Source organism: Mytilus edulis, chromosome 7 (genome assembly GCF_963676685.1).
Source record: "Mytilus edulis chromosome 7, xbMytEdul2.2, whole genome shotgun sequence".
Taxonomy (NCBI): domain Eukaryota; kingdom Metazoa; phylum Mollusca; class Bivalvia; order Mytilida; family Mytilidae; genus Mytilus; species Mytilus edulis.
Genome location: NC_092350.1, coordinates 56500456 through 56512087, shown reverse-complemented (window position 1 = coordinate 56512087; position 11632 = coordinate 56500456). Strand labels below are relative to the sequence as shown.

The following is an 11632-nucleotide window of genomic DNA, read 5'->3' as shown; positions in this document are numbered from 1 at the left end:
ATATAAATTTCACAAGCTTCTTATGCCATTCTCGAATCATACTCAACACAAAACATCATGTATTTCCATATCACATAAGCAACACGACGGGTGCCGCATGTGGAGCAGGATCTGCTTACCCTTCCGGAGCACCTGAGATCACCCCTAGTTTTTTGGTGGGGTTCGTGTTGTTTATTCTTTAGTTTTCTATGTTGTGTCGTGTGTGCTGTTGTTTGTTTGTCTTTTTCATTTTTAGCCATGGCGTTGTCAGTTTGTTTTAGATTTATGAGTTTGACTGTCCCTTTGGTATCTTTCGTCCCTCTTTTCCAAATATATTTCTAAATCACAGTTAAACGAACAATTTCTTCAAAGGGAACACTTGTTATTTAGAAATAACTCTTGATCACTCTAGTTATCGGCATTGTTTAAAAAGTGATGTTTCTCGACTCTATCAAAGAAGAGTCATTTAACTTTTTTGATTTCTCTATTTTGTTTTACCAAATATTTATGTCAATCCTGTCCTATTCAAAGTTCTTTATTTCCAGTTCTTACCAAGCTTATATATTCATTTTCAAAATGATATTTTCCACGAAAATTAAATATTCGTCTCCTTGTTGCCTTCGTTCATGTTTGGTTAATTTTTGCATTCGTATACCATGGAGAGATTGGGGGCTATCAATAACTTATCATAAGTTATGGACATGGTTCAAATTTATTTTGGTAAGGCATACTGCATTCTCTTTCCTACATTCTATCTTATTCAAGTGTCATTCTAACATGACGTCGTTCAAATGCTTTGAGTTCACACCCGTGGTAAAATATGAATATATTGTTAGGGCTGTTCCAATTGTACTCCCACGTAATATGTGTTTTATGAATGAGCTACCCGACGTCATAGAACAATGACGTTAGAATATAAGCATTTTACGGGAAAATACAGGCTTGTGAAACCGAAAATCATCACAACAAGGAAACGTATACAAATGATGCTAAAATGTGTTTTATTAGCCATATTAGTATACATATGAGACATATAAGTACAATAATCATTTAGATTCATCCAATTTTATCTAAAGATATTATGGTAAATAGTTTAAGCATCATCATTTATTCAGTTTGCTCCGTTATTTTACGTCAATTTTATAGTGCGTTTATTTATGGGCACGGCAAAAAATGCCATCACCTAGAGCGCTTCGATCCAAAGCAATTGCCGTATTTGTCTTATTAGTATCGAAATAATTCACGGGGGCTTGAATATATCGTAATTTTACCACGGGTTGTCCCTTTATGCCGATATTTTACCCCTCGCTATCACTCAGGATAAGATATTTGTCATAAAGGGCCAACCCGTGGAAAAATCACGATATATTCAAGCCCCCGTGAATTATTCCTTAATTTTAATTTGGAAAAACCCACTTCGAATCTTGTTCTAATTATATATGAGATATTTGCTACTGAACGTCAAGAAGGCAATCAATAAATACATTTTATTTAGCTAAATTCATAGTTTTTAATCAATACTTATTCATGGTCCCAACAAGATTTCTTTTATCAATAAATTTGATTTCATAATGTAGAAGTGTGTTATTATGTCAATTTTAGGGTAAGGACTGTATCGTTTGATAAAGAGTATTTGGAATGAATTTATCAACATTTAAGGATTGGCACATATCTTATCAATGGCAATTTGTTGGCCTTATCGTGTCATTACAACTTTTGATAAGTTTATAGGATTCAATTATGATGAGTTCAGTTAAATCGCGTTTTGGAAGTTAATCCTATTTTATGTGCAATTCTTTAAGCATTCGGACAGTTTCTGTTAATGAATAAAATTGAAAATGGAAATGGGGAATGTGCCAAAGAGACAACAACCCGACCATAGAAAAAAAAAACAACAGCAGAAGGTCACCAACAGGTCTTCAATGTAGCGAGAAATTCCCGCACCCGGAGGCGTCCTTCAACTGGCCCCTAAACAAATATATACTAGTTCAGTGATAATGAACGCCATACTAATTTCCAAATTGTACACAAGAAACTAAAATTAAAATAATACAAGACTAACAAAGGCCAGAGGATCCTGACTTGGCGGCGGGGTTAAACATGTTTGTGAGATCTCAACCCTCCCCCTATACCTCTAGCCAATGTAGAAAAGTAAACGCATAACAATATTATATTTGAAGTATATTTGTGTCAACAGTTTATTATGATAATGTGATTTAAGTGACGACACAAAGCACTGCATTGCTAACAACTGTATTGTTTTCCAGAAATCTAATGAAAAGAAGATAAAAGTGTAAGACCTTTTACAAAGAAAAAAAACCATACCAAATAGTTAGCAACAAAAAAGAACCCGACGTCAAATATGTTCCACAATTCAAATGCGAAAAGTTACGACCTAAATTATGTTATCATTATTAGTATGAAATTCAAGTCTGAAACGGTCATTTTAATCTAAGTATTAAATGCAAAGACTGATAAATAAATTATGAAAGTCATATTCAGTCTTTTAGTAAATTTTCAGATCAATTGACTGCAATAAATTCAGTACCGTTGAAACAATGATCTTACAATTATTTCAATACTAATCAGTAGCTTCTCAGACAATGCAATATGTTGGTGATTTGAAAGATTATCATGTTCTTTTTATTTGGCGGGAGTCTTTACACAGACTGAAGAGATATTAATTGAATTGTCTGAATAGTAACGAATTTATTGCACTGAAATGAACCGAAAAAACTATGAAGAAAAAGATTAAAACAAAAAAGGGGTGGCTACTCTTGTTAGAGCCACTTCGATCAATATGACCGTTTCAGATTTAAAACTCATTAAAAAGTTCTACTGAATAATATTTACGGAACAAACTATAAAAACTTGACAATTAAATAAGAACGAAGCATACATATTATGGAAAGACGATCTCAATGTTATGGCCGTAGGATTATCTATAATTGCTTTTTCAAATCCAATTACAGCTAATAAAAATATCATGTTTTCTTAAACTCAAGATTTGTTCTTGTCGGGTGTATTAATTACATTGTGATGCAACATAATACACTAGTTCAGATATGTTATAGTTAAGTAAATATAATGAATTTACATAGGAGTGTAGTTGCAGACGCGAATAACTTTTGCATATATAGCAAAATCATTCTATTTTCAGAATCAGGCAACACATATTTTTACCGCGTTTAGTGTTACGTTTGATGGTGAGGGTTGTTTATGCTGCTGGTTATATTTGCAATTGATGGCGGTACTGCTATTTAAGTATACTATTACAATAATTGTGATCATTGATTATATACCATTATTTTTTTTAGCTTTGTGTTTAATGGCGACACCTTTCCCAAACTGTGGTTTTTGTATCGGCCGGCACAACAGCAAACAGTCCATAGTCTTGTGTTCAGAATGTGATAAAGGACTATGTAAAGAATGCCCAGTTTGTCCGAGGCGACGAAGAACCATAGTGTAACACGTATTACCGATTACCAAAAGTTACCGACAAATGTCCTTACAATCAGTCAATACTGTAGCAAACATGATAAATAAAATTGGAAATGTGTTGCCAGAAACACCAAAGACGTTGCTGCATCACATGTATGGCAGAAATCCATAACAAATGCGGGGATTTCGTCGGATTAGATGACGTACCGGTAAATGTGAAAACATCCAATGCCCTAAGCGACATAGAGGAAGCATTAGATGAAGTAGCAGTAAATATACAACAAATTCGCTAGCATCAACTGCATACACTGACGACATTGTAAGAAAAGAGAATGGAAATCGAATCAGATAATAAAGAAGACAAGAATAAAGATAAACAACCATCACGACAATCTTCAAGAAGATTTTATGAAACAACTGTATGCGGTGGAAGACAAAGAAAACTCGACGTACTATCAATTGGAAAGGGAGGAAAAAGAAGTAGAAGAATGTAAGAGTAATATTATGAATACCAAACAACACGCAACGGATCTTCAGATGTTCATTTCAATGAAGCCTATAGAAGAAGACATCTCAAGCAAAGATAAATTCCTGCACTCATTATGCCAAGATGGGGATTTGAAGCTGTATTCAATTGTTTATGATATAAACGGAACTGTTCTTAATATCATGTCTGATATCAATAGTTTTGGGGAAGTAAATATTGAAGCCAAACCTTGCAATATTGTTCTGAGCACGAGGAATACAAAACAAGCCCAGATAATGGTACCGATCCTTTAATCAAGATCCGTTGAAAACATAAAGCTGAACAGAGACAAGACAATAAGCACTCAAGACGATTTTATTCACGGATGTTGCATGCTGCCGGATGGTAGATAGATGTTTACTTACAACCCTGAAGGAAGAGTAAGAATATTCAACGATCAAGGATCAAAAGATGAAGATACCATGTGGAGCGTTTGATATAGTGTACATCAGTAATTACAATACATTGGCTGTTACATCCGGGGAATCAGATAAGCAATGTCTTACCATTATAGATCTGGTGAGGGAAGAAATAAAGAAAACGATTTCACTGAGTTCAGATAACTATGGCATAGTATTGAAGGACAATGAACTGATTTATTCCGCCTTCAACAAAGGTATAAGAATGATAAATCTGTACAACGAAGCTTTGAGTGACATAGTCCTAGCAGAAATGGCAAGCGAAGGTTCCATTCCAATATTTAGGGACAAAATATACCATACAAACACACACTGTTAAATGCTATAATGAAAAAGGTGAAATGCAATGGACATTTCAAAATGAAAGCGTTCTACGTAATCCTCTTGGGATTGATGTAAATAATGACGGTAATGTGTACGTGGTGGACTACTATACGCACAATGTGGTTGTTATCTCCCCTGATGGACAACGACACAAGGTATTGGCAGCAAGTGATAATATTGACCGTCCTATTGCACTCGTTAATGTCGAGTTAAGAAACTATTGCTATAGTGGGAGATAGTATGGAAATAATTGTGCAAATCGTGATACAAGCATGAAATTTGATATAAAGGTTGACTAAACGATTCCTTAAAAAAAGCTGCTCCTGGCCATAAAAAAATTTCCATTTTTTTCAAGATGGCCACCGCTCATTTTGAAAATGGAGTCATATCCAAAAGGCTACATTTAGTTAATCCTTTCAAAACTGTGTTATAGATACATTCCAAATAAAGTTTTGATAAAACGTAAATTACAGTTCCTAAAGTACGATAAAACAATACATAAATAACGGAAAAATTACTTTCGGTTCCAAAATGGCGGCAAAACTGTTGAAAATGGCAACATTTCGTAAACCATTTTACGGCTGTGTTTAAGGTATAATCCAAATTAAGTTTGATAGAACGTAAATACAGTTCTTAAAATGCGATAAAACAATACATATATGACGAAAAAGTGACTTCCTGTTCAAAATGGCGGCAAAAACGCACATTTCGTAAATCCTGTGAAAGCTGTGTTGTAGTTAAAATCCAATGTAAGTTGATTACTGTTCCTAAAAGATGATAAAATAATTCATTTATGACGAAAAAGTTGCAAACCATTTTTACGAGACTCGACTGTTTGCTTTAATATGAAAAGTTAACGTTTTAAATTCTCTCTCTTTGCTTCATATTGCAATATGTATAGTATAATTTGTAATTGATTTCGAACGCCTTTTTTGTAAATATTGTAAATTATGTAGAATGTAATGTTTATTTGAAATAAAGTTATGCATTCAATTAAGTGTTACTGTCAAACTTATGATACTAGTATAAGTATAGCTGTCAACCTAATAAATAAGATAATGTAAAACTATATTTTCAATGTGGACTGTGACAGCGATAAGTATTGAAAAAAGAAACAAATTTCTTGCTAATATATTTGAATATGTTTTCTATACTACTAAAATATCGAGGTCCAATAAGTTAGCCGGTATGACGTTAAAACGACGAACTTGTGACAATAAAAAATCTACTTTATACATAGCTAATACGTGTAATATAAGGAAATGGTGTTGTTTAAAAATTACATGATTCCATGTCCTTTTGTTTTCAACACAATAAACATATCTAATAATAATAATAACTATCAAGTTTCAGGTCGAATCCGATACATATACCAATAGTATAAGTTGCATGTAGTTCCCGGTTGTAGTTTCCTGCTACCTTCTATAAATCTATCCTCTATCAGGAGAACCTGGAATTCTTCCAGTAGTGGTTTTATCTCTGGGAATGAAACATACATATTATAACAGTCAACTTACAAAATAAAAAAATATTTATGAGCAGTGATATTTTACATTGCATGGTGTTAATAGGCCTATACTATTTTGATAACTTTAATATCATATCTAGTTAAAAAAAAAGAATATGTTTATTTCGTATGTCTACGACGTTCGTAAACTAGCACTAAAAATATTCAGTACCATAAACGCTTTTCCATTCTACATAGAGATAGATGTTGTCCAGGGAAACACATGTACATTACATAGCCAATTAACATAATGTGTTACGTTTGGTGTACGTGATATTTAACAGTCAATCGGCATTCATAAAGGAACCAACTGTGCTTCCGTTTATGTCGACTTGTTCCTTTATTTTCTGAGTTAAACTTACATGAGCCTCTCAACAAGTACGAAAAGAAGCTAGCATCATGTTAGATGAACGTTCCGTTATATAGATGATGTTCTATCACTAAAAAATCAAAGGGCAAAGTTTTTCAGGTGGCTATGTTGAACGCATCTATCCCAGTAAACCTGAAATACAGGATACTAGGACATAGTTAAGTCTGCAGGCTGGACATGCATCTTGAACTTGAGGGTCACATGAAAAAACTTTATTTGAACTTTGGTGGATAGTTGTCTGATTGGCAATCATACCACATCTACTTTTTATATTTCAAGCAGCGCGACCTGCATATAGAGTATTTATATTTATCCCAGTTGATGACTCTCTGTGAGATGACCACCCGCATATATTCTGAGTGTCGGAGCCACAATCCTGCCCTTTTGTCCTAAAATGTGTCATCACGGAATTAGTTTTACTTACAGTGAGCATCAATACGACTGTCACATGTGGAGCAATATCTGTTTACCTTTCAGGAGCACACAAGCTCAATCCGGTTTTGACAAGGTTCGTGTTGCTTAGGATTAAGTATTCTATTTTAATGTTTTGTATACAGTTGATTCCTTCGATGCAAATGACAGAACACGTCCTTGTAACGCTCCAAAACTGTGTTTGAGAAAGACATTGAATAGAATAGGTTCAACAATTTGGTGTATTAGCAGTCAGAAAAGGAGATATTTTAAAATCCAATGTCGATGTAACAAGTCCATGGAAAACATGGAATCAAACATATAAAAAGACTACCCTCCTTATGAAGCAATGCTCTTGTTCACCTTCATAAGCTTCACTCATTCACTATTGAATAATTGTTTCTTGATTAACGTTCAGTGGCAATTATTTCAAACAAATTCAGGACAAGAACTGTTATAAATTGTTATAATAGGTAGGTGTTGGAAGATGGGACGACAGGGATGAAGGAACGAGAGATTCGAACTGCACTGTAAACAATGGTACATGTATGTTTAACGGTAGGTGATTTCTGCTTTGCAACATGACATCTACGGACTCTTCAGAACGTTGTCGGACAGATCTTCATATAAATCCGATGTACAAATGCTAATACAACTACATACATATCTTTGACATGCCATTAGTGGTTCATCTTAAACTGACCTTATTTTAACAAGTGAACTATTAAAAAGGCGTCAGTTAATAAACAATGATTTAGGAATGGGACCATATAATCGCCGTAGAAATGAGGTGTGCAAATAATAATTCAACTGCATAACAAAAATCAAAAATGGACTTACAATAAGTGGTTCATCGTAAACTTTTTTACAGCTTTGACATGTAAATTTCTCAAAATCTTTAAGGTTAATATCCCATTACTGAGGAGTAAGAGCCAAACATATCAAATAACATCGACTTATCATTTGTTGTTTCCCTCAAACTGACCTTATCACAAATTGAAACAGTTAAACTCAGCAAAAGTTTTGTGACATAAAAAACAAAAGCTAAGAATATAAGACTAAATTATCTCTTGACATTGAATGAGATGAGTCAATGATAATACAAATGCATACCGAATATCATTGACTTTTCATAAGTGGTCCCTGTTACATAACCTAATTAAAAACTTCAGCAATTTAGTTGGTTCCGCCGCAGGACACTGAAGCATATACAGCTAAGAAATCGTCTCCATGACTCAATAGAGGCAAAATCCATTAACCCTGAAGTTATATTTTTCTACATTGATTTATGTTATATGTTCATTACCTACCTTCCATAATACCACTCAATAATATTTATGGAAATTATAAGCAGAGGAGTTGAAATCACTCACGAAAAAATTGAGCACTTGTTCCCTTTTCTTTCCAAAGTGCGTAATATCATTAATTTGGTGATTGTCTCTTGTTATATATGCATGACTGTGTTTTTTTTGTCTCTGCTCGTTTACTTACTATACGTTTTAGTCTTAGTGATTTAAATCTAGGCAAATGAAAAATACGCATGCTTATTGATGAAGATTATTTGTTGACCTTCGTTTTTTTTGTTTGTTTTAATTTTCATGTGTTGAACTGCTGCCTGTTTAATATATATCAATATCCCTTATAATGTAATATTGTTATGATAACTAATTTATTGGATTAACGTAAAATGTAGTCAGTTCTTATTCGCACTACCTTACTGTAATATCGACTTTGTTTTCCACCACTGTAACTAAATTGTTATTATACGAATTATTTTTTGATTGTTTTTGTTTTAAGGGAAAAAAAACCAGCATTCTTTCTTACCTATCTAGTTTAACTATTAATCCAAGAAAAGAGAATATTAATAAACATAGGAAAGACAAAAGTGAAACAATCAAAACGGAGACTTTATAACTGTATTTATGCAACCCTATTACCTGAAATTCAAGTATGAACTGAATTGGTCAAGACTACATTTTAGTCTAGGAAAACGTGGTTTATTTATTGTTTGAAATAAGTTTTCAAATACTGTGAATACTCGAAACGGTATGTGCTTTGTTATTTTTATTGTTGGCTCTTTGTTTCGATCTGAGGAATCACGCCTTTACAATTTGCAATTAACTAAAGATTTTCTTATATTGAAAAAAAAAATGATTATTTGCAGTATCAGGACATGAATAATAACCTGCACATTGTAAGTCAACGTCAACGATGCTAATTTAATACAAATAGACAAGAAATAACAAAAACAAACAAAATTTCATAAAATTACAAAAAGGATTATAAAATTGTATATTCGCTAACCAAGTTCCGTTGAATGCAAGATGAACTAAACTAAGACAATGTAAGAAAATTTTGTACAGGTGTTATTTTCAGTTAAAACTAAACAATCGAGCCTCTCTGTGATGGTTAGCAACAAGAAACTGTTTTTTATATCCACAATAACGAAGTGCGGTAGGATTTTTAATACCATCACTTCTTTTTAATACTTCTTTATGCAGTTGTCCATCGGGTGAGAAAACAACTAAATTGTGCGAATAGTACCCCACCACGTACACATTACCATCATTATCTACATCAATCCCAAGAGGATTATGCAGAACGCTTTCATTTTGAAATGTCCATTGCATTTCTCCTTTTTCATTATAGCATTTAACAGTGTGAGTAAGTCTGTTTGTATGATAGATTTTGTCCCTAAATGTTGCAGTGTAACCTTTACTGGCCGTTTCCTCTCGGACTATGTCACTTAAAGACTCGTCGAACATATTGATCATTCGTATACCTTTGTTGTAAGCGGAATAAATCAATGCGTTATCTTTCAATACTATGCCATAATTATCCGAACTCAGTGAAAATGTTTTTTTGATTTCTTTCTTTTCCAGGTCTACAATTGTAATACACTGATTATCTGATTCACCGGATGTAACAGCCAATGTATTGTTATCTCTGATGTACACTATATCAAACGCCCCACACGGTATATCCATCTCAAAATCTTTTGATCCTTCAAGGTTGAATACTTTTATTGTTCCTTTCTTGGAATACGTGAACACCAGTCTTCCATCCGGCAGCAAGCAACATCCAGGAGTGAAGTCTCCTTGAGTGCTTATTGTCTTGTCTATTTTTAGCTGTATGTTTTCAACGGATCTTGATTGAACGATAGGTACCATTATCTGGGCTTGTTTTGTCATCTTCGTGCTCAGAACAATATTGCAAGGTTTGGCTTCAATATTTACTTCCCCAAAACTATTGATATCAGACATGATATTCTGAATTGTTCCGTTTATTTCATATACAATGGAATGCTGCTTCAAATCCCCATCTTGGCATAATGAGCGCAGAAATTTATCTTTGCTTGAGACCTCTTCTTCTATTTGCTTCATTGAAAGGAACATCTGAAGATCCGTTGCGTGTTGTTTGATATTTATAATATTTCTCTGACATTCTTCTACTTCTTTTTCCTCCCTTTCCAACTGATAGTACTTCGAGTTTTCTTTGTCTTCGATCGCATACAGTTGTTTCATAAAATCTTCTTGTAGATTGTCGAGATGGTTGTTGATCTTTATTCTGATCTTCTTTATTTCTGATTCAATTTCCTTTCTCTTCTCTTTCAATGTCGACAGTGTATCCTGTTGATGCTGGCGAATGTTTTGTATATTTTCTGCTACTTCAGCTAATGCTTCCTCTATGTCGCATAGGGCATTTGATGTTTTCGCATTTTGAATTACGTCATCTAATTCGACGATATCCCTGCATTCGTTGTGACTTTCTTTCCAACATTTGGTGCAGCAAGGACATTGGTGTTTCTGGCAATACACTTGAAACTTTTTCTTGTGTTTGCTACAGTATTGACTGATCTTCTGTACATCTGTCGGTAACTTTTGGTAATCGGTAAAAGGTATCACACCATGATTCATCGACGCCTTGGACAAACTATGGTGTTCCTGGCATTCTTTACATAGTCCTTCATCACATTCTGAACACCAGACTATGGACGGTTTCGTGATGTGCCGCAGGACACAAACACCACAGCTTTGGAAAGATGTCGCCATAAAACACAATTCTGTAAAAAAAAATAATGGTATATAATCAATTATAACAGTAGTTGTAATAGTGTATTTAAATAACAGTACCGCCATCAATTGCAAATATTACCAGCAGCATAAATTCCGGATTCTGAAAAATAGGATGGTTTTGCTTTACAAAAATTGTTTGTGTCTACAGCTACACTCGGGTGAAAATTCTTTCTACGCACTTGACACATATGAACTAGTGTATTCTGTGGCATCACCATGTAACAAATACACTCGGCAAGAACAAATGAGTCTAAGAAAACATGATTTATTTTGCAGTTGTAATTGGCTTTGAAATAGCAATTATAGATAATCCTACGGCCTTTAACATTGAGTTCGTCTATCCATAATATGCTTTGTACATATTTATTTGTCAAGCTATGTGCAACTAAGATTTACAGTTGGTTCTTTTGCTGTGCTGTTACACCACTGTTACAGATTAGGAAAAGTTGAAAGATCACAAATATGTTTAACCCTGTCACATTACATATGTTCCTATCTCCAGTCAGAAGCCGGTAATTCAGTAATTGCCCGTATTTCATGTAAGTTATATTTTTTTTCGTTAATTTTATCCAATGGTAC

The 11632-nt window shown here is 33.8% G+C and overlaps 1 protein-coding gene across 1 annotated transcript; it reads right to left on the bottom strand.

Moving 5' to 3' along the window:
- Positions 1-9349: 9349 nt before the first annotated feature.
- Positions 9350-11029, bottom strand: LOC139483238 (uncharacterized). Its single transcript, XM_071267268.1, has one exon. It carries the CDS (start codon positions 11027-11029, stop codon positions 9350-9352), a length of 1680 nt encoding a protein of 559 aa, XP_071123369.1.
- Between the last annotated feature and the right edge of the window lie 603 nt (positions 11030-11632).

Bases quoted from the DNA above. Each gene is read 5' to 3' on its own strand.
- LOC139483238 (XM_071267268.1), bottom strand. From the start codon at position 11,029: ATGGCGACATCTTTCCAAAGCTGTGGTGTTTGTGTCCTGCGGCACATC.